The sequence below is a fragment of the Rhincodon typus genome, chromosome 1, assembly GCF_021869965.1.
Source record: "Rhincodon typus isolate 14 chromosome 1, sRhiTyp1.1, whole genome shotgun sequence".
NCBI lineage: Eukaryota > Metazoa > Chordata > Chondrichthyes > Orectolobiformes > Rhincodontidae > Rhincodon > Rhincodon typus.
In genome coordinates this window covers 145,490,460-145,514,863 of record NC_063332.1, presented here as the reverse complement: position 1 = coordinate 145,514,863, position 24,404 = coordinate 145,490,460, and the positions used below count along the sequence as shown (strand labels likewise).

The 24,404-nt window shown below is 41.8% G+C and overlaps 1 protein-coding gene across 7 annotated transcripts; it reads right to left on the bottom strand.

Annotated features, from left to right (window-relative positions):
* Positions 1-2,569: 2,569 nt before the first annotated feature.
* On the bottom strand, positions 2,570-21,645 carry spry1 (sprouty homolog 1, antagonist of FGF signaling (Drosophila)). Of its 7 annotated transcripts, none has more exons than XM_048602982.1 (3): positions 21,575-21,645; positions 16,943-17,028; positions 2,570-5,406 (listed from the first exon to the last, which is right to left on the bottom strand). In XM_048602982.1, exon 3 carries the CDS (start codon positions 5,349-5,351, stop codon positions 4,377-4,379), a length of 975 nt encoding a protein of 324 aa, XP_048458939.1. In that variant the 5' UTR covers positions 5,352-5,406; positions 16,943-17,028; positions 21,575-21,645; the 3' UTR covers positions 2,570-4,376. The 7 variants fall into 7 exon arrangements, with proteins under 7 accessions (XP_048458939.1, XP_048458946.1, XP_048458930.1 ...); XM_048602989.1 differs by lacking the exon at positions 21,575-21,645 and adding an exon at positions 18,258-18,311; XM_048602973.1 differs by lacking the exon at positions 21,575-21,645 and adding an exon at positions 17,291-17,407.
* Between the last annotated feature and the right edge of the window lie 2,759 nt (positions 21,646-24,404).

Here is a 24,404-nt window from a genome sequence, read left to right as displayed (position 1 = left end):
AGTATTATCTCAGAATGGCATTGCAATGTCAGCCTAGATAACATAATCAGGTTCTGCAGAGTGAGTTGAACTCTCAATCTCTGATTTAGATACCAACTGACGCAAATTGAAATTCAAATTTGTCCCAGCATTAGAGTAGCGATTGAGTTAACTACTGGAATATCAAAGTAACAGTGTGTGGTTCTTTCTCAACAGTTCGTGTCACAGCTGTACGTGCATGTTTGTATCCAACTCGATCTGTTAGGAATACATTCAGTGGAGTTTAGATTTCTGAGATTCTTCTATTATATAAAATCTAACAGGGCCAGACAGCATAAATGCAGGAAGGATGTTCACGCTAACAGAGGAGTCCTGAACCAGAAGTTACTGCCTAAAGGATACAGGGTAGGTCATTTAGGATTGAGATGAGAAGCAATGTCTTCACCCAGCGTGAAGAGCCTGTGAAATTCCCTCCTCCCAATACACAGGAATGCTGTCCCTTCCTCATATCCTAAGGCAAGATATCACCAAAAGACAGAGGTCTTTGGTATCACCAACATTGTTGCTTCATTTTCCTTCTGAATGATGAGCCAAGATTAGTGACTGATTTCCCTCAGCATCTTTGGATGCTAAAGGATGGCACTTTACAGATCTTTATCACAATATTATTCCAGTTGTGTCACTTACATTCATATATCCCTACTGCATTGATGATCCAACTCTGTAAAGTACTAACATCTGTTGCTGGTTTTCATGAAGTACAGAACTATTTACAGTGCCCATTGAACTAAAATCTTAAGTCCATTTACACAATTTTCAAACTTTTGATCTGATCAGTTTTTCAAAAGATTGTAAAATATTGTACATTCACAATAGGAAATGTTTCCCACTGAAGATACTAACTATGTACTTAAGTGCCTTACGATACTAAAAACATCTGTATCTAAAATTAGAATGGCAGGTTTTTGCTTCTAAATGGGCCCAATTCTAGTTTTAAGCCAACACGCCAAATATTCATTCTCATTGATTAAATAGTAGTATTTGGGAATAAAGTGAAATTAATAGTCAATATCTGTTTAAAATGTCTTCAAGATAATAGCTGTTCACTTCTATGCAGTACGGCAAACACAGGAGTACTCAATAAACTATTCATCTTGAAATATCACTCACAAAAGATTACAATAAAAAAATTCTCACATACTGGACAAAAACAACAGCTGACACTACAACCCATAATTCATTTTCTTGTAGGTAGTTTTTATATGCTGACATATGGAATAAGCTTGGTCATATGCCTGAGACTATAATCAAGTAATTTGATCTACATATATCAGGCCCATTTGCCAGTCACTTATTTCTCCACTTAATGCTTTGCAATTGCTGATTTCAAGAGATCTACAGGAGGAATTTCTATGTTTGTGTCTTTCAGAAGTTACAAATGGGCCAATGGGTCATAAGCATGCTCCTTGTCCATGTTATTCATGCAGCTGCACATGGAGGATATACTCAGCCTTACAGCAGTTCAACTCACCTGTCTTCGTTGAAACAGAAGAAATGGGAGGGTAAATGGGTGCAGAGATGGGGGAAGAAATGGCATCTGAATGACTTTTTAAAATTGGACCAAAAAGACAGAAATAATTAAATAGCTTGAAAGCTTCTAAATTAGACTTCAATCACTTCAACTCTGATGAAGAATCATCTATACTCGAAATGTTAGCTTTGGATGCTGCCTGACCTGTTGTGATCTCCAGCATTTTGTGTTTGAGGTTCTGAATTAAATCAGCTTTGGTAACACCAACATTTCCTGCAGGGGTGTGAAAATCTACACAGGACACAAATGATTGATGAAAGCCTTTGACTGATATGGAAAAAACAGCCAACCACACTGCAGAGTCATCTATTGTGCAATTTTAAGTTACTCTTGATTTACAGCATGGCATTATGCACATCAACCAGTGATAATCCTTGTCCTGATGTGTTGGAGTCATCATTAGTGTCTGGATTAATTTTTTTTTAATTCAAATCTTTGGCTTATCTATCAATTCCAGATAAAAACATGCCAAATCCAAAGTAAATATTGTAATATTCCAAACCACTTTGCATTCTATCTCATGGAATTCCTGATCCAATAAGAACCTTCAAAAACAATTCAAATGCTCTGTGCTTATTGTTTAGTAGCACTAAATATGATCAAATTCACTTTCATTCAGAGACAGAAGCAATTTTTTTTAAAGAAGGTCAAAGCAGCAGACTGGAGTCTGATATATGGAACTGAAAATTGCACCACCATTTTGTATTTATCCACTGAGCAATTACGAGCTTTAGATGAAGGGTTTAATTCCACTTGCTGTTGAAGAATGACTGAATCAGCAGTGGTGTAAATAACTGAAAATCAGTGTTATTTTTAAAATTGAAGTGAAGGCCTCTAAAGTACTGCTAATTGTTCAGAAGTTGGACTACATTTCCTAGGAAATTCATGTCAAGCACTTTGGAACATTTGAGAAAAGTAATAAGGCATGATGGCACAAGTCTACTTGGATTCCCATGCAGTGTTCCAAAATATATATAAAAAGATTCAGACAACACAAGATACTTTCATTAATTTATATATTTCTGCCTTATAGTTAACATATGCATTTTCTTTTGTGCCACCCTTAATTTTTCTCAGTAAGTAATGCTATTTGTTATATTCAGAAATGAGTAAAATTTCAGACAGCTTTTTGAAATAAATACCATAAAATAATAGAGCTTCACATAATAAATATTCTTTACAACAAAAGAAGTTTTGAGACATTTTAAAACACATGGAATTCCTCAAAACCTTTTTTAAACATAAAATATATACATGATAAAGCCACAGGTTGGCTTGAGACAGAAGTAAGGAGAACTTATTGGGGCAAATTTAGGAAAATAAACCAGAATACGGTCCCAACAATTTTAAGTCAACCTGATATTTAATTATGGATGTCACAATAAAATAGAAATTGATATTTATCAAGGGCATTTTGCTAATACCTCTGATATCCAGTTATCACTTCTCAGAAAATATTGTTATTCCTCTGTATAAAACATTATTAAACTACAAAATTAAAGAAGCATTCTGTACTTCTGTATTACAACACCCACTGTGGGTTAGATTGAAATATAAAACCCAAGACTGATCTATCTTTTGAAAAAAAGGTTTTACATTATGCTGAACATTGTAGTCTTTGCTATAATTTGCTGTTGTTTGGACAAGTGCAGAATTTTGAATTATGATAAAACAAATCATTTTACTTTCTTTATAAAATAATGTTATTCTTTCCTACTGTTTGATTAACTTGCTTAAACATAGAGATGTGTTAAGAACTTGAGGCATGCAGTATACTACAAATTTTGAAATCATACTAGCTCACCTTGTATCATCCAATAAACCAAGTTGTATTCTTTGAAAACTTGATCATATTCTACATTCTAAAAAGGTTCCCAAGAACTTACACACTAACAGAGGTGAAAATTCCAAGGTCAGCTAAATATTGTAAAACTATAAACTGAACAAAAATAGCACATTAACAGTTTCCCAACACATAGCAAACAATGGAAATCTTGTCAATTAATACAACTTAACTAATGATACCCTGTTGCTAAAGTAGTTTGAGGTGGCCAGAATAAGCACTCCCCTTCACAGTAAAGCACATTGAGTACAAAGCAGAGAACACAGCTTTATTCTCAAATCTGCTTAATCTCTTGATTAGGGAACAGGGAAAGTTTACCTGGATAATTTCAGGAGAATTCTGCAACAAAATGGAAACAAGTAACGAAATTATAAAAGAATAATGAAACCCAATGTACTTTAAGTGTCTGAGAAAATCTGGCTCTTTCAGAGTGAATATAGTTTTGTGATAGAAACTCTAGCGCAGGCCACTGCTTTGTGACCATTGCACCAGTGGTTTCCCCCAGTTATCTTGCTGGTTTGCAATTGTATTGTAACATCCATACATTAAACAGATCAAATTCCCCCACAGAATCTGGTTAATTAGTTTCACTTAGGCTAACTTTGTCGATGATTTTTTGAAGAATACCAGAATATTTTGTGCAACATGAAAATTCTGTGGACAACAGAAATTAGTTAAGGGGGCTGCTTGCAGGTGAGAAAGCAATGGTTTACTCCTTTGAAGTGATACGGATGTCTCTTCACCTCTGGGGACCTGAAACATCCATGATCCTAAGCCGGACAGGCAGAACTGGAGCTGTTCCATGTTGACAAAGAGCATCCATCTCTCGACTGTAAAACGGGTAAGATTAGAACAGTTGCTGCACTTTGATGATATCAAGTCTGAGGCTGAAGTGGATAAACACACAGGCATGATTTCAAAATAAAAAATGAAAAAAGTGTTAAAGATCTCTGCTGCCCCAGATCATGAGGGTTTGTCCTCCCCTGGAGTGGGACAGCTCTTGAGTTTGCAATACACAGTATTTGAATTCTTGCATCGGCACCCAGGCCTGTTTACACGGTCATAACACCCCTGGCAAAGTTTAATACAACCCTTAGCTGGAAGATAGCAGAGTAAACAGGGCAAAAACAAGGACATTAAACCCATGCACAAGAATCTGGAGCAGCAATGCGAATGGGAGCAGGAGCAAGGATTATCCGCACAGGAGTCCTCATCATCATTGGAGCAGTGGTAGAAGATTCCCTTTACTAAACACATGCATGTACCGTACTCCACCATGCTCTCGGCTGAGCAGAGGCACTGCCTGTTACAAGCCAAACGTGAAGGGAGGGTCCTCGGTGCTGTACACTCTCTGCACTTGCACTTCCCACATTGCTCACATATAAATCTATGCTTTGTCAGGTCCTCCTTCCCTAAGCATTTCAGCTCATCTGTTGTGCAGAGAGATGGTTTAGGCTGTATTCTAACCATCCTGTCCGATCTATGGTGGCTGGAGGTTGGCCGTGTCGGTGGTGAACGCCCCAAAAGCCCTTGCTCAGACGATGCACTACTGTTGCTCCCTGAGCTAGCTGCACTACCTGTGCTAGTCGATCTGCTCAACACAGGCATCCTGGTCGAGGAGTGGTGACCGGCATGTGTGTGGTGAGTGGACCGATGCTCGTAGTTATTATTCACATTGATCGGTATCACTTCGTGAGTCCTTTCATGCTTCTCATGCCGTTGTGTGGGTCTGCTGCTATTAATGCTACTAGCCTTCTTCGCAATAGCAGGGCCTTCTGTGTATTCATTGCTGGTCCTGATTGCTTTAATCTGATCGAGGGATAAAATGGCAGTGTGCTGCAGCTCCCGTTCATAGTCCAGTCTCTGCCTGCTGTCAAGAGAGGGTTGCTGGATTACCACCAATGAACCACCACCGCCATGCTGAATACGGGTCTCCATCTGCAGCGATCACTAATTCCAGCATTCACCGTAGGCTTGGCATGCATCTGAAATTCTGCCAAAACAAGTGAAGAAGAAAAAGCTGTGTTAGAGTCACATTGTTTCATTCAGCAATAACTTATGGGATCACAAGGATCCCAGGCTACTGGGAAAGAATAGATTCAGAAAGCACTTAACCCACTGGACCGCAGCCACAGTTCCCACAATGGAAACTGCATTTGGATTCATAAGGCAGCCCTGCTGGCAACAGAAGTTATTTCTACTTTGAGCCAGATACTGATTAACAGTCCGCACACTCATTCAAACTCATTAGTTTGCAATAGGAAGGCTTTCCTATTTCTTGGTAAGATTGTTCAATCTGTCAGGAAGGGGGTCAATCCAGTCCAGTCAAATTCTGCAATCGACATGGAGCCATATAAAGCCAAAGTATATTAAGAGACAGTATTGAGGGAGGCAAGAAAGCGTTTTTTTTCTCTTTTTATTACAATACTTGCGTTTGTGTACTTATGCACATTTCACGTACTATACATAAACACATTTACATTAGGGAAAGGCAGTAGTGAAGGACTAAAGTCACTGGACTAGTATTCCAGAATCCCAAGTTAATGTTCTGAGGCCAATGATTTGAATTAGGACCCAATTAAAATTTGGAAAGAACTAGCCTCATGGTGACCATGATTTCAAGTGCTGGAAAACCACATCTGCTTCATTAATTCCCTTTACAGAAAGAAATCTTCCATCCTCACCTGATCTGGCCTACATGTAACTCCAGACCCACAGAAAAGACGCTCTTAAACTCACCCTTATTCCGTGGATGATTAAGAAACATATTAAACAGCAAGTCATCCCACAGTGCTTAACAAAAGGGCTGGTATTGTTGAAAAAAAATACATTCTGATGGAGCTTTTCATTTTGCAATCAGGCCAATTCATGAGACAAGGGGAAAACAGAGGGTGCAAAAGCAAAGTGTGCCATTTTTGAGAAATATTCAAGTTCTGAACTAACAAATAACTAAAAAAGGATAAGTATCGAAAGGCAAAGGAAAACAGGCAAAGGTGTGATACAAAGTAGAGATTATGAATTAACAAAAACAGAAATTCCTGGCAAAACTGGTTTGTGGGTCTGACAGCATCCGTGGAAAGAAAGCACAGTTTCGTGTCTGGTGATTCTTCATTAGACCTGATAGCAGCTAGATAAACTGGTATTATGCTGAAGATGAGGTTAAGGGAAGTTATAAATTGTTGTAAGCTGGGAGAGACAAAAAAGGTAGAGACACCAAAGACTTTTCCAGAAATGGTTTGTTATGTGCGTGCGTGCACACATGCATTTTTTTTGGGGATGAGTAGGCTCAGGATTCAAACACCCGAGATAGACAGACAGCTGCTGGAGATTGCTCAAGTAAGCTGATACACAAATATGGATGAGGATTTGAAGAGAGTTTGATGAAATACAATGGATTACTGGAGATCAAGAACTAACATCTAGGGAAGAAACTAGTTTTCACCAGTTTCCCAAAAGAAGTACAGAATTTTTCAGGTCAATAGACACAACAATATCCAAAATGTGGAATCCCTGAATGCTCGCATTGATAATCTAGTTCATTTTGCACGTTACATATGCTGTGCCCATGTCATGGATACAATATACCTGCATCTCCAAATTCCACTTTTGGCAGGAGTAGAAACAACACTGAAATTTAGATTTTTTTTAAGAATGTGCTGGTCCCATTCTTTAGGTACTGCATTTAAGACTAGAGCATTTATACTGCAACAAACATCAATGTCCGTTCTCAGATGAGAATGGAGCAACAACAGCAACACAACTTACACACAGAACAGATTCTTTTCACATTCACTGCCTGTGGAGCAACCTGGTGGAGTGGAACTTTATGCCCATTATAGAGCCAGCCCAATTTTCACCTCACTCAAAACAGTGAAAATTGTCAAGTCTTTATGGTGCAAGGGAAATCACTTCAGGTGAACATGGTCACAAGTCTATTTAAAATCAGAGGCCAGAGACTCGCTTATGTCACAATTTTCAAATTGGTCCATCAGAGAGGCAACTGAACAATCATAGATTTTTTTTCTAATTTTACTTTGAAAATACACTGGATAGTTAGAAATCAGACAGGACAAGTTCTTTCTTTCCCTAGCAATGAGGTACAGAGAGGAATAAAGTTTCCGAGAGGTGGTGTGCATATGAGAAGGAGGTGGGGACCAAGGAAAGGAGGTCCTGCTGACAAGGGAAAAGAAGCTATAGTTCAACATTACAGGTCATTTAAATCTATTTCACAATACACAGCACAAGAGTTTTACTGCAGGAATAATACATTTTGGCATCTGCAATGGGAAATAGATAATCACTCATTCAGTTTCCTTCCTGTCCTCTAGACCTTTTCTTTCTAAATATCCTACTTTTTCATTTCCTTCTCTGTTTTCAACTTTTCCCCTATGTAAGCCCTCGTTTTAATCTTATTTTCCTCTCCTGATCAATAGCTAATTTTTTTTTCTCCCCGACGTAGGGCTTGGTGTCCAGGATTGGTTGGCTGAGTTGGCTAGACAAGGGTTGTATGTAATGCAGAGCAAGGCCAACTGCACGGGTTCAATTCCTGCACCAACTAAGGACACCATGAAGGACTATCCCTTTCAGCCTCTCCCATTGCCCAAGACATGGTGATCCACAAGTTAAACCATCACCAGTCGTCTCTCTCTAATGAGACAGCACCCAACCTGGTAGGACTATGGGGACTTGAGGAGCACTATAGAAACACAGGTTGTGAATTACTTTAATATTTCCTTTAGCCCATTAGATCCTGCCTAGCTAGGTGACAAACATCACCCTTTACCTGTGGACTTGGAGACAGGGGAACTGCAGGGTTTATCAGTCCGTTCGTACAACAGTCTACATCTCCATTTGACCATGCGACTGAGAGCTAGAAACTCCCCACGTGTGAATCACAGAAATGCCGATCCCACATCACAGTACTGGAGGATAATAGCTTTTTTGTTGAGACTCATAGCAGGCTGTGCAGTACTACAGTTTTAACTTCGCTCAAGGCAGCCATAACAAAGCATATGGTTGCCTAAAAGATTCAGTTTCCTGAGCTGTTGAAATTTTGTTTTTAAATTCTAGGCTACCTCACAATAAAGGCACATTCTTGCCAAGACCAGAACCATTATTGTATTTTCTTTCTTCCAACCTTTGCTCATACAGTGGGTGGAAGTTTACACAAGTGGCTCAATGAAAGGAAAGGTCACCAGCATCAACTCCCACACTATACAGCTAATCACTTGCAGCTCTCAAGCGCAGCCACTTTTCAACAGGTATTTCACTATTGAAGAATTAAGAAAACTAAATAGTTGCATAATAAAGGTCAATAAAATTTATAAATGACTACTATTAAGCAGCCCAAGTACAAATGATTTAGTGATAAGAGAAATAAATCAAATTTAAATTGCTTATATCATAAATTAAATCTTTCACAATTTTAAGAATGATTCGACATTCATAAGACCACTTCCCTGATGTCTCAGCAAGTCTAAATTCAATCTGTGCTCTGTACGGTTAGCTGATTTCAGCTGTAATAAAGGCTTGGTATTTCTTGGATATAGAACTGGGGAAGGGGGTGGGGGGGAGAAGGAGAAGGGAGGAGGCAGAAAAGAGATCACATTTGATCAAAATCCATAGCCTTATGATCCTCTCCTTACAACTCCTGATTCCTCTAATCTAACAAACTGTCAGCGCTCATTATCTACTTTTGTGAATGAAGAATGGCAGACTGGAGGAGACACCAGAAGGATTATTAACATGTAGTGAATGGGATTGACTAGGGCTTCAACCTATATCTCCAGGAAATGAAGGGCAAAGTAACATACACGCTGATGCAAGTACAATATTGAAAAGTGGTAGTATTAAGTTGTTAATCATCCACAGTCAATAAAGACCCCCTTCTCTACCACGAAATCATCTTAAATAGCAGATTACCCTCACAGCAGTTCAATGAATCTCCTTCAATGCTGAATAATGAAAATGAGCAGCGGTGTACACCCAACTAGATGGAATCTTTTAGAATTAAAAAGGATCAAACAAGGGTACAGGGATTAGAGCAGAAGTTGCTGAGTGGCTTCAATTCCCACCCAGAAGATCGTCACACTTGAAATCCCACTCTAAAAGATGCCATATCCCTTGATCTCATCTGTCTCAGTTGGCTGGCTTTGCTTACAAAAATATAATTTTATCTGAAATGGAAGGGGAAAGAAATTCAGACTCTGCACAAGTAGCTGTGGCTCAAATCACCCAACATTCCCAGCAGAGAATGTGTACAGAATCACATCGGCATTGGCTCTCCAATGAACAATTTACTTAGTTTTGGTCTTCCACCTTGCCCACATAACCTTGCACAGATTTCCTTTTTAGATAGCAGTCCAACTCCCTTTTGAACGCTTCAATTGAACCTGTCTCCGTCATGCTCTCAGGCAGTGTGTTCCAGACCTTAACTCCTCACTGCCTGAAAAATTCTGAAGATACAAATGCACGCAGAACATGCAATAGTGATACATAAAGGACCTTTTGCTGCTACATTTGACAGTGAAAAATCGTAACTTATTGCACTCAAAAGACTAAGATTGGTCTGAAAGTGGCAAGGGAAGATGATGATTGGGCTTATACTGACACTACAAAACTGGTTTTCATATTTCTTACAAGAAAAGTTTACATAACAAGAAATTGTATGCAACATTTTAAAAATAAAAATGCCTTTCATCTTCAATTTTTATTTTAAAACAAATATGAAAAGTGGAGTTAGTGGCCGAAGGGTTAATATGTTAGTTTCTTATGCACAACATTGGCCGGAGGAGAACACCATAAACATAATGTTCACTGTCATCAGCCTTCAATAAGTACCTAACATTTTATCATGGCATCATCTGCCCGTTTTCTTTCAAAATAGTTTTGAGCATGCAACTGTGAATTACAGCACCACGTTCTTTTTAAAACATCAAAGGCAATGGTTATTAGAAATGTCAATAACACAAATACAGCAAACTTAATGACTTGCATACTTAATGCATAACCATTATTCCTACAAAGTAGCTATTGATTATATCCAGCATCATTGCATCAAAACAACCTCACTCTCATTTCTCCCTCACCCTAAAGTTTGTTTCAATTTTTTTTTAAAACTGGAAAGATCCAAGACTATATAATGTATTGCATTAAACAGAGGAGAGCAATGGGTTAAATCAATTGCTCTGCCCGGAGCGGCCAGGATCTGCTGGATTTCCCCAAGCACCTGGTACTCCGCTTTTGCAGAAGATTATACTGAAAACGAAACACTGGATCTTGGTCAAAACAAAACAGCAATAAACTGGAAGACTATTACCATGTGGTATCCATAATGTGGTTTTAATTTGCAAGCTCCACAACACTGCACAGTGCTAGACTTATTTTTGTGCAAGAGGCATTTTTGCCTTGAAATGCCACAAAAATGCAACCAACTCACCAGATTTCCACACACATTGTGGTATGGCTAATAAATACAATTCTGTCCTTAAAATACTTGCACAAATATTACTGATCTGAAAAAAAGCTGGAAAATTATTCATAACTTAACAATGAGGTTTGAAATCTCTTCCCACCAGAACCACTAAGGTTTGGTTTCACTTCAGAATAAACAGCAAAGGCACAGTTGAAGGAATGAAAAGTGGGTGTGCGAAATGCCCTAAGAACCTGGCTCTGACTGGAAGTAAACTGGAGTGAAACATAACCATTTTCCTGTTTAAGCACCAATTCGACTAGATATTATCAGCTATGAAAGCACGCTTTTAAAATTTGCAAAGCACAAGCATAAGTACACAGTGTCTGCCTTCCTTGATGAGCAATAACAATAAGTGCCAGGCTAGAGCTGCATTTGCAGCTCTTGTGGTGCAGTGGTAGTGTCCCTATTTCTCAGCCCGAAGGCCCAGGTTTAAGTCCCACCTCCTCCAGAGGAGAATAATAATACTTCTGATCAGGTTGATCAGAAAATATCTGCAAGTGTTTCTGTTGATTTACTGCTAGAAGATCCAGAAACAAGCATCTTCAACCCAAATTCCAACACAAATAACAGCAGCACCTGAAGCATTACTTTTCACAATTGAACCTCGCCCTGAAATGTCTACAGCTTCAGCACATCCGATTAAGGGATATTGTAAATAATTTAAATTTTAGGCTTTCAGTCCCTTAGGCAAGGAACAACAGATGAACTGGTCTAAGATAAAATGAGACAGATAGATAGATGGATAGTGTTGGAATACATAAGATATATTTAAAAAAAGGCCAAAAGACTTAAGGATGCCAGAATGAAGACAAATATGAATTCAGAGCCCCAATAAATTACAGAACTATCTCTATAGATTTTATTTTTAAAACAGGACATAAATTTCTCTCAACAAGAAAAGGATAAAGTGATTTTTTTTCGTAATTACTGGCCTGCTGATTCGTCTGCACTCTCACAAGCCATGTGATTCTAAAGATGCATATTCCTACAAAGTTCATTAGTAAAAAAAAAGGCTCTCCCCCACTTTAAATCAAATGAAGACTTTCTGTGTAGGTCTTATCATGCTATTTAAAATTAACTAGATTGATGGGACATACAGTAGTGGCCAGAAGTGAGCAGTACAATACTATATTACACGGGTCCTGAGTAGGAATAATTGTCATGGTTCCTGGATGTGTTCAATTAAAAAATGGCGGTGTTCTGATACCTGTCAACACCTTAGCCAACACAGTATTGAGTCTGAGCAAAAATGGGGAAAGAATGGGTAGTGGCACTAGGTGAATTGTTCTTGCAGTGAATGAGCATGGATAATGAAGGGCTAAACAGCCTCCTGCCATAATCATTCTACAGAAATAATTATTCCATTATTGCAGAGAGCGGAAGAACAAATCAAATTTTTCACAATTCATAGCTATGGTCCAGTCATTTCATTGACAATTATCAGTTACTTCCTAGCCAAAGCATATCATGTCTGATCACAGTATGATATGGGCTAACTAAAAATCCAGCACATTTGCTTTTGTTACAAAAATATATACCTTAAATCTTAATTTGCAAATTGGCCAAAACAAGTTAGTGAAGGTGAAACTACCGTGAATGACGGTCAGATTTAGAAGTCAGATCCTCACCAGCAGAACATGCTGTACTGCTGAACCCCTGTCAATGACCCATCGTGTTGACTCAGATGCAAGGCGTCTCGCTCGAAACTGCATCCGCAGGAGCCATTCGGCACTGCACATTTTAACATGGCTCTCTACTACCAACGTATAACAAAATACAGTATTTCCAGCTTTGCAACGCACGAGAGACCTGCACGCTAGCACCTGCAAATAACGTCAACAATGCATCCTCAGACTTTGTTTTTTTAACAAAGCCGGGTTTAAAAAAACCCAGTGATTTATATAACTTGACGGTGTTGCCTGCCTGTGTTTGTAATACAGCAACCAACATGCAGGGGAAATGAGAAGCGGGGAGGGGTCGCCCCTGAACATACACCCAGAGACTAACCCACTTCCATTCCCTGCATGACCTGGGTCGCCTGTACTAATATCAAACTTTACCCCCATTCGCGGCAATGGCCAGAAACCCCTAGAATCTAACCCCCTGCCCATCCCCAACAACTCAGACCATTCCTGACCTTGGCATTTGACTTTGGTCTCCGGCCTGTACTGGGCTGCCGGAGTTAGTTTTGCAGAAGGCTCTTGAGGAGTAGCGGGGGGGTAAACCTCTCATGGCAATCCGCACAAAAAATAAGAAGCCACCGACTCAGAAAGGGTAGATATTTTTAAAAGAAAAAGGGAGGGGAAGTGAAATCAAGCCACGTTTTAGAGTTTGCAAATAGCCTGCTCCTAGCAGTAGAGTCGATGCAATATGGGAAGTGACTGTAACAAATAAAAGGAGGGGGAGGCAACTCCTGGGGACGGCTCCCACCCAAGGAACGGCAGCCGTGCCTGCAGACACACTCTTCCCCTGGCACGTCGCGACACAACGAACGGCCGATGGGAACGACTAAAAAAAAAGACACAAAGTCCAATACACTGATTTCACAGGCAGCGAGCTGGAGAGAGGTGGGGGGGGGGGGGCGGTTGGGGCGAGAGGGAAGAGAAAACGCCCCCTTCGCCCCACAACAACTCTCACCACATCGCGTGCTGTAAGTAACTGCAGCTTCTTCCTCGATCGCGCAAGGGGGGGGTGGTTGGGAAGAGGGGGGTTCCCCGCGCCACTTCCAATATTGCTGCAGAATCCGAATCCCCTGCGCCTTAGCCCACGCCGAGAAGCCTGAGTTCACCACCCCACCTCCCTCATTCCACACCAACCGCCCCCTCCTTCCCCACACACACACACCCATCACCTTGTTGCAAACAAGCAATTGCTGCTTCGAAACTCCGCACACACTACTCTCTGGCAGCGCAATGGGCAAAGGGAAACGATCCACTCCACATTCACCAACCCCTTCCCCCTTCCTTCGATTCCTTGCTAGCAGTTTCCCGGCGATGACTTCAATGAAAATCAGGGAGACAGCGAGAGAGAGCGCGCCCTTCAAGAGATCGCAGCCAGCAGCGAGTCTCGGCTTTAATCGATCGTTCACCGAGCCTAGGGAAAGTAGCAGAGCTAGGTGGGAGGGGAATGGGGGGGCTGAAATTATGAATGAATCGAGCAGCAGCAACAGGCTGGCGCTGGAAAGGAATGGAGAAAACCACACGGGGGCGGACTTTCCAGTAACAACACTGGGGTCATTCAACTATTTTGACCATTTTCACAAGTGGAAGAGGATTCAACCTGAAGATTATAATCTCCGGCAACAAAAAGAAGTAAACATTCATTTTTGCGTTTAGGGATTAAAATCATATGAAAAAAAAAGGCGTTTGTAAAAGTTATCCAGTTAGATAAGACTTTTTAAAGTTATAAAATAGAGGGATCTTACCTATTTCCATATATCCACCAAATACAAATCCATTTTATTGCTGCCTTTGCCAAGTCTTTTCCAAGGTAAATCCAGATTCGAGCCTTATATCAACCAAATGTATATTTAGAAGACGCGTCGTCGGACCGAAAACAAGACTGAACGGGAGTGCAACTTGTGGAGCTGAAGGGAGCAGGAGCCCACGGTGCACTGACCCCGAGATGCAGACGTGCCGCGGGGGGGTGGGGATGGGTGGCGGTGCTGCCGACCACTCGCGGCGCACTCCACTCCGCGCTCTGGCCCCGTTCGCTGCAGCGTCCTTCGGGTGATTTCCTCAGCGGCGCTTCCCGCAGCACGCTGTCGGTGGGGGTTTGTCGCCGAGGCCGTCTCCTTGTTTGGCCACCAGTCAAGCTCTCCGCAAAGACTTTTGGTTCTGCACCTTGGTTGCCACACACGGAAGATGTCACCTGTAGCGCACGGTCTCTGGGTGCATCGGCTTGCCCTGGTCCTGATTGCTGTAGGTGTTGAAAGACTTTGAGCTCCCAACCTTGTGCCACAACTCTACTGCCTATATGTGTGTGTGAATGACTATCAGTGAAGCTTTGCTCCAATGCACTGTGTTATTGGTACATTTGTGGTAAGCTAAATCTCGGCACAGTTCCTCTTTATAACAGCTGTAGCGGCGCCATCCGCTTTCCAATTGTCCTCAGTGCCACTGGCGACCGCTCGTCCCGTCCCCTCCACCGCTAGCCCCGCACGAACACACAAACACACACCACGTTCCCTTCGCCCTCATTGGTCGCCAGCTCGCATTCCACCGCTGCTCATTAGCCGCAAGGGCGCATTCCAACGCCGCCGATAGGTCCCCGTCTCCGGGGTATGGGAGAGGGTGGTGACACGAAGAGGATACGGCGCATCCGGTCAGCATTGATTGGCTGGGCCGAAGCCGGCCTCGGTTACTGAGTTCTGATTGGATAGAGATGCGAGGATCCCGCCTGCTTCCCCACCCCTTTCCTTTGTTCCCAGGAAGCGGATTGGTCGGGCCTGGGGACTCTGGGTTGCCGCTGAGAGCAGATAGGTGGGTAATATCCCGCTAATTGGATCGGAGGAAGCGGCGCATCCGACCAGAGGCGATCGCTGTAGCGCTGGGTGCTTGTAACTCATTTCATTTAGACTTCCCCGTACAACTTCCCCTGCAATTTACTACGATTCATATAATGCATATTCCAGCCTAAATCAGTTTCGTTGTATTTCATAGTAACGTTAAGCTTTGAAGAAACTATATTGAAACATTAAACATAAACATTAGTTACTATTAGAGTCGTGTATCAATTCTGCTGGAGTTCTCACCATGTTCTTACTCAGCGAGATTTAAGAAAATACACATTTTGTATCTTGGCTGTCGAAGCACACTCTCCTTAAAAACATATTCTCTCTCACACACGCAGACCCCTCTCCCTGTCTACGAGGAAAAAAAAAGTTCCTTAATGCTAAACGAGCCATTGGAGAAAAATCATCTGAGCCCCTCACGCTGCCTTGGGCCCTCGGCGGCTTTATTATTCATTTGTAAAATAAACCGCAGACCGGAATTCAGTGCAATTCTCCCTCTATCGCATCCTGCTGGTTCCCATTATACAGAGAAAGCTTTCAGATGAGAAAAACGAATGTGGTTTTCAAAAGAGGCAGAGGAAACATTCATCAAAAAAGAGACCCGCAACGACGAAATCTCGCTTTCAAAGGCCATTATTGAACACATACAAGTATTTTAGATTTTTTTTTACCTTCGTTTGGGCTTTTTTACTTACCAACAAAACATAGAATCCGCGCATCGGAATATTGAAAATCCAGGTACTAAGGAGCTGAACATTTCCAACAGCCCCTACCCTTGGATAATGCTTTTGTGTTCAGATCACACTGGGGGGAAATCCCGACTTCCTAAACTCCTCTTTGTTGTAGCTCCAGTCATTTGAATGCACCAAAACAACTGTCTCCTGCCACCGTACTCATGCTGAGAATGTTAATGCCAATCCACGAAACTTTCTGAATGGGGCGGGGAACCTACACTAAATGTCTTCAGGAATAATTTATGAGGAATATTAAATGATTCCTGGTTGTACTCGTTAAGCGAATTTGAACTGCAAAGTGGGACAAGTTGTTTGTTTATATAGAGAGAGGCAGTGCGTGTGTTCGCCCGCGTATTTTAATGATACATTTAATAATCTGGCAGAACACATGAACCTCTTCCGTTCATCCTGAGTACAGTACATCTGCATTACGAAGTACAGACATTTCCTTTGTTGCTATCCTGTCTCTTTGAATGTTCCTTTGGGGCGACCTGTGGCTCTTTGGCTGGTTTCATTTGCGCAGGAAATCGCTCATTCATTAACCCTCTGGCTTCCCTTTCATCTGAAGTCTGACTGATCATTAAGCCGCCTTTCACGCCGGAACGGCTGAAGACCCGTTTAAAGAAATTAAGGGATTTATCTGTTAGTCCATCAACCCTTCCAGACCAGTTATCAGGGAATTTCATTAGTCGAGAAGATGTCAGACCCGGAGGCCAAGGAACTGACCAAATGGAGACTTCAAAGAGCTCTTAAAACGGCAACGCCAAGTTCTACAGGAACTGCAAATGGAATTTAAAGAGACACCTACCCTGTTGGTGTGATCGAACATCAAGGTGTAGACCACATGTCCCATTCAACAACAAACCCCTGCCCGGCAAAAACACAAATCCAGTCCTAGAAACAACAACAACAAAAGAGATTAAGGGTCGATTTCATACAGACTTAACCAAAAGGATTCATGTCAGAACTGACACAAACCTCTCCCTCTTTACATAAAGGACATGCCAAAGCTGAAAATGAGCTATAATCTCTGCCTAATTCATATTTTAAAGATGAATATTGCCTCTCTGAAACCAGTCTGACGAGAGGCACCAATATTGCATCCCCCATCCAGTTTTAACTACATTTTTTTCAATCGATTCATTGATATTTCCACCTTGTTAAAGCACAAGGCTTGTCTTCCCAACGTCCATGGTGTAGAGAGACAAAGGCACACAAGGAGTAAATCAAGCTGGTTCATCTTGGTCCACAGACTCCCTACACTTCAATGGTGAGTATCTGGTAGCTGCGTTTTTTAGTACCTCCCCGCCCCCCCCCCCCCCCCCCCCCCTTCATGGCGTAAACTCCCTGGCTGCCACGGGTCAGCAGCGCGCTGAATTCGGAACATATCCTGTGCAGTGCATTTTAAAAGGACATTTCAACTGTAGAAAATAGATAATACCCACCACAAACCTATTTTATGATTACTCTTCCCCATGCTGGGAAACTGATCTCCTCTATGGAGATAGGTGTGTGACCGGTGGGTGGGCGTGGGGTCTCAATGCTTAGTTGCCCTTGCCACCACTAGGAGACCCTTTCTGGGCGAATATTTACACATCCCCATTACCCCGAAATAACCAGTCAACAAACAAAACCACCAGTAAACGGCCCGAATGGACCCGAACACTAGTTCTGTGGGCGAATCCAGGCAAATATAGAGTAAATAACTGAGGCGCGATATCCAATCTGCGACCAATTATTTAGTCTCTGTGCTATGCTCCGCTCTTCAAAAGCATGAGAGCTCTGCTTTGCGATTTTAATAGTGTATGTGTGGAGGTCTCGAGCTGTGTTCTCATGCCAATTAAAAGACCTGCAGAGCTGTCAGAATGGGTGATGTGCCATCACCTGTAACTGCTGTTGCTTTTCACAATGAGCGAAAGCTTGTTTTTAAATTTATTTCCGAGTCCTCCCGGTGCTCGCGGCTATCAATGAGGCAGCCTGCACTCAATGCCTGGGAAGGGCAGACGAGGAGGGCGGATCAAGAAATGTTTCTCGCTCGAATGAGCTCGGCAGATAGCATCCAAGGTTTACGGTACGAATGAGTCTGTGGTTTTGGTTATCTGACATTGATGGACGCTGTTTACCTTTTCATATGGTAAATGTGTCAGTCAGAGTCTCGGCAGAACCAGTCAACCCAGTCTGCTGTATTACACATCGGGTCTGCTGCAAGTCACACTGTGTTATGGTAACAATTTACAAAGCCCTTAACAACCAATATTAGAAAGATCTTGGGTAAATTATAGCACGTCATTCAATGCGCATTTTTTTCCTCTTAATTCCGGAAAGCCGTTTTACTTTGAAATGTTTTTTAGCAACGTTTATACGGGAATTTAAAACAATTTTCAACATGGCACCATTTAGCTCAGTTATTGATACATACTAAACAGTAAAAGTATTTCACAATGTACATTCGAAATGCAAACATCTTCCCAGCAGAAGTTAAGAATCATTTGAATGAGGAATGTTTTTTTTAGTTCCCTCATTGTGTTTTTTTTCGGGGGGGTTGGCACATTTCAAATAGAAAGGCAGTCACAAATTGCGGAGAACCTCTGCCGTGCCTCTCTTCCCCTGCATTCACGCTCGGACAAAAAATGAACCCGTTTTGATGTGCAGTTTCCGCACATGGGCTGTGCATTTATAACTGAATCTGGAACACTGCAATGGATTAAGTTTGATCATTTGCTTGAATGGCGTCGATTTCAGCCAAATACTGCTGATGACCTACACTGGCATTTTTTTTTGCAGCAACGTAGCGGAGGTCAGTAGCTAGGGACACCGGGAAGAAGACCAGTGCGCTGCATCAGTAACTGCAAACTACAATCCCCGGGACAAGCATCAACCAATGCTGACAAAACGGCATAGGGTTCGAAGCAGTAAACGCCGCTGGACCTAGCAGCATGTATGAACAGAGAAACAGTTACTATTTCGAGTCATAGAGATGTACAGCAAGGGAACTGACGCTTCGGACCAACTCGTCCATGCCGACCAGATATGCTAAACTAATCTAGTCCCATTTGCCAGCATTTGACCCATATTCCTCTAAACCCTTCCTATTCATGTACCCATCCGGATGCCTTTTAAATATTGTAATTGTACCAGCCTCCACCACTTCCTCTGGCAGCTCATTCCATACATGCACCACTCTGTGTGAAGATATTGCCCCTTAAGTACATTTTAAATCTTTCCCCTCTCACCTTAAACTTATGCCATCTAGTTTTGGACTCCCCGTCCCTGAGGAAAAGACCTTGACTAATGCAAGTGCTAATGCTAATGGTTTAACCTGACGGTCACCACGTCTCGGCGAGAGGAGGGATTGAGAAGAAGAGTCCTTCATGGTAACCTCAGCCGGCGCTGGAATTGAACCGACTCTGTTGCTATCACACAGCAGCCGTTCAGCCAAATGAGCTAATGCCCCCCTACCAAGTGATACCTTGGCTGAGGGTGTCCTCCCATCAGATCTTTCCTGCCTACACGGTATTACAGAGTCACCCCATGCTGTCCTGATGGTACCCTTCTGGCATTTATATTTGCAAATACTAGTGAGTAAGAGATGCAGGCCAGGCAGTATCAGAGGAGCCGGAAAGTTGACGTTTGGGGTCGGTACCCTTCTCCCGACCAGAAACGTCGACTTTCCTGTTCTTCTGATGCTGCGTGGCCTGCTGTGCTCCTCCAGCTCTACACTGTTCTATCTCTGACTCCAGCATCAGCTGTTCTTACTATCTCTGAGAAAGAGATGTAGCGTTTTGTTGGTAAGGCTAATCCCAAATAACACTAAGACGGAGCTTCTGTGATTTAGGGCCTTGAATCAAGGGATAAACACTGAGGCAAACACCAACTGCTGCTGGAAGACCTTCGATTAGACCAAAAAAAAAGTTGTACTGCCCAAAACCTGCTGAACATTTCACGCAGGGAGATGTCCTGAACCAGCATTGCAGACTGCCACTTTCCCAACGTCCCTGGTCAGAGAGGGACGTCTTGGGGAAGGGCTCTAATCATGCAGGAGAACAGTGAGGGAACGGCAGCTGTTTGATCCAAAAGTGTAATCCAAATATATGGTTTGAGTGAGGGACCCTAGAGTGTCATATACTGTATTTAGCCACATTGAATGGGCATTACACCCAGTCTTCTGCATTTGTAATGCCACGCATCATTTTTATAGTGTTTCATCCCTTGGTAACTACGCGGGGAGCATTTCACAACAGCCCGAAGCAAAAGGAAATGCACAGCAGTTACTTCTGGGGAACCTCTGCAATAGTGTGGAGAGGGTATGACACCGGATGGTGCACAGCAAGTTGGAAGCAATGAGCTGTTTCATTCTATGAGCTGTTTCATCATTCTTTACTCGTTTGGATTCGCTCTGAATCAAAGCTCAGTCATTATCACAATCTACTTTGTAAACTATAACATATGCACTGAGTGGAACGTATGCCAACTTGTAAACAAAGAACAAAGAACACAAGCCATTTCGGAAAAAAATGTAGGTTGGGACAATACTTCAAACTAAACCACGATAAAAGACAAATGAGGAAAAGGCTGCCTGATGTCAGGAAGCTCCTTGCACAGAGTAACCGGACTGTGGAATGGGCGTCTGAGGAGATGAAAGCCTTTGACTCATTTAACAAACAATTGAATGCGACGGTGAGAGACTGCCGGGTCTTTCTGGATGGATAAGCTAACAAGGGCCTTCCTCAAATCTATCTATTTGGGGATCTGGTCCTTTTCAATGGATTTGCAGTCTGCAGGGGCGCCAAAGTTCACTGTGTCCATTCCCATTCTGCTGAGGCTGTTTTTATAGCCTACTCAAAATATTACTGATACTCTTAGTAGATGTAGTTAACCGGGAATACGTGCAGCTGTATAATCTTGATAGGATTCGTATCCCGCAAGCAAAAAAACATGATCAGCATCCGGTAATCGAACTGCTAATACATTCTGCTAAACTGTTTACAATAGGGCAAACTCTTTGATTGTACCTGATCAAGAACCAAGTCCTTAGACACTCCTTTGACAAAGCTGGCATTATCAGATCGCTTTGAAAATAGCTTCGTAAACCCAGTCCAAAAATGAACAAATCATGAGTAATCTTAGCGGCTAATGCGCTATGGGATGAGAATGCAGTACTGGGGCTGCAGCGTCTAACAATAATCGCGCTAGAGATCAGTCCAAATGTGAATATACCGCCTTGACTGTCAGTCACACCCAATGCCATTGCATCTCATCGTTCAAACTGAACTGACCTCGGCCATCACTCTGACCTCATTCATTCCAAATGTAATAGTTACAGTCTATTCCAGCTATCACTTTCAATTTAAAAATCAGCAGCGTATTACAAATCTTTATGCTTGGGATTACAGTTCAGGATCTCCCAGAAATTAGTTGCTACAAAGCGCCAGTTCATTACCACAAGGTGCTCGGATTCTCCAGCATCTGCAGTTCCTACTATCTCGAGTTCATTACCACATCCCGGTTCCCGTGTCTGGGTAGCGACACTGGGACCATATTCAGCTGTAACTGTTCATACTGAGAGCTATCGGCTGCTTTCCTGTAAACCTAATTGCGGCGGATGCCAACATTTCTTCCGTGATACCAGCACGCGGATTAGACTCTGCCGGAATAACCTCGCGGCTTCTCTACCTATTCTCAATTTAAAAGATTCAAACAAAAATTGATACGTATCACAGAAGCTTTAAATGTTGCAAATGTTCCGGGAACCGGAACTTATTGTAAGTCAATTTGAAAAGCAGAGAGAAATGAAATGAAACCCGAGTTTATGTTTCTACTCAGACTGGAGAAGCTTCCCAGCAATTGAATTCCCATCCCCAAATAAAATTGTAGTGAATGAAGCTCTAATTTAAATTACTCCTGTTTCTTTTAAAAAGAAAAGAAAACAGTTGCTTCATCAATGGAATTATTTTTCATGCCATCTCCTGGGTACAAAACAATGGAATCCCAAAACCAAGCAACGCAGGAGTCCATTTGGCTCATTGACCCTGTGCTGGATCTTTAACAGAACTGTCCATGTCCATCACCTTCCCTCTGGTTAAGCAATTTTCTCCATATATCCAACTTCCCATTGAAAGTTACAGGTGAACCTGCTTTTACCAACTGTTAAGGTCATAGATTCCCCAACATGATAAGAAGTGTTTGTTTTAGCGTTACTTGAAACATAAACATTTCTTGCACGGTCATCTTGGTCAGCCTCTGAACTGAGGACTGAAATTTATAGAGCCAGTAAGGCAAAAGGTGAGAAGCCAATGAGTCATTTGGGAAATTATGACTAGCTGACTCTCAAGAACATTTTTTTATAATTTTGAACACGTAGGAAGAAAGGAAAACTAAAGCAGTTAAGCATTCCCGTGGTATGGCAGTCCTTTGACAGAATTCATTAATGTGATGCACAAACAACGACTGAAACAGAAAGAGCAGTAACATCTATGTTATTGAAAACCTGGAGACTGCAATATAGTAAAGTTAGAAGCCCACCAGAAAAGAAACAAGATCTCTGAGTAAGAAGAGAACAAGTAACTATCTTTGTTACTTGCTGAAAGCCTACCTCTTTGAAGGAATCCTACAATAATCCCCTGACACAGGACTCTTGAAAAAAAAATTCTTTTTATTTTTGAGTTTTTCTTTTAAATTGTGGACTGAAATGAGAAAATATTTTTTAAAAGTACAGAGATTGCAAGGATTGCTGCATTGCTTGAAGGCAAGTAACTTGGTACTCATTGTGAACATATTTGCACTGTATAGTTTACAACAGTGGTTGCAGATAAACCAGAGCTGAAGAGGGTTATGTACAAATGGAGCTTTGGTTGACAACGAGTCACAGATTGGTTTGTAGACTGGCAACAAGTTACCAATGACAAAGGCCTTCAACCTGCCAACAAACATAAGACCATAAAATATGAAGCAGCATTAGGCTATTTGGCCCATCGAGTCCGCTCCTTCATTTGATCATGGCTGATATGTTTCTCAACATCATTCTCCTGCTTTCTCCCCATAATCATTGATCCCCTTACTAATCAAGAACCTTTGCATCTCTGTCTTAAATATACTCAATAACTTGGCCTCCACAGCCCTCTGTGACAATGAGTTCCACTGGTTAACCACTCTCTGGCTGAATTCCTCCTTGTCTCAGTCCTAAAGGGTTGCCCCTTCTCTCTGAATCTATTCCCTTGGGTCCTATCTCTCCTGCTAGTGGAAACATCTTGTCCATGTCCGCACTGTCCAGGCCTCTCAGTATTCTGTAAACTTCAATCAGATTCCCCTCATTCTTCTGAACTGCACTGAGTACAGACTCCGAGTCCTCAACCACACCTCATATGACAAGTCTTTCATCCCCAGGATTTATTCTTGTAAACATCTTCCAACACCAGAAAATCCTTCCTCATATATGAGTCCCAAGACCGCTGACAATATTACAAACGCAGTCTGACCAGAGCTTTATATAGCCTCAGCAGTACATCTGTGCTGTTGTATTCTAGTCCTCTTGAAATGAATGTTGACGTTCCATTTGACTTCCTAACTGCTAACTGAACCTGCATGTTAAATTGAAGAGAATCCTAAACTTGGACTCCCAAGTCCTTTGTGTTTCAAATTTCTGAAGCCTTTTCCCGTTTGGAAAATAGTCTACACCCAGAATGAATAACCTTACATTTTCCTTCATTGTATTTCATCTGCCACTTCTTTGCCCACTTACTTAGCATGTTCAAGTCCTTCTACAGCCTTCCCACTGCCTCAACACTACCTGCCCCTCCAACTATCTTTGTGTTATCTACAAACTTTGCAACAATGGCCTCAGTGCCTTCGTTTAGATTGTTAATGTATAATGTATTATGTAAATAGATGTGGTCCAAACACCGATCCCTGAGGAATTCTGCTAGTCACTGCCTGCCATCATGAAAAAGATCCCTTTTTTCTATTCTCTACCTTCTACTACTCAGCCAATTGTCTATCCATGCCAGTTCTGTGCCCCTAAAACCATGGGCTCTTGTCTTATTTAGCAGCCTCCCGTGCAACATCTTGTCAAAGGCCTTCTGGAAATCCAAATAGATCACACCCACTGGCATTCCTTTGTCTAACTTGTTAATTACCTCCTCAAAGAATTCTAACAGATTTGTCAGGCATGACCTCCTCTTTGAGGAAGCCATGCTGACCCAGTGCTATTTCACCTTGCACTTCAGAGTACTTTGTAATTTCATCCTTAATGATGGACTTTAAAATCTTACCAA

Coding starts and splice junctions, on each gene's coding strand:
- spry1 (XM_048602982.1), bottom strand. CDS start 5,351: ATGGAGACCCGTATTCAGCATGGCGGTGGTGGTTCATTGGTGGTAATC.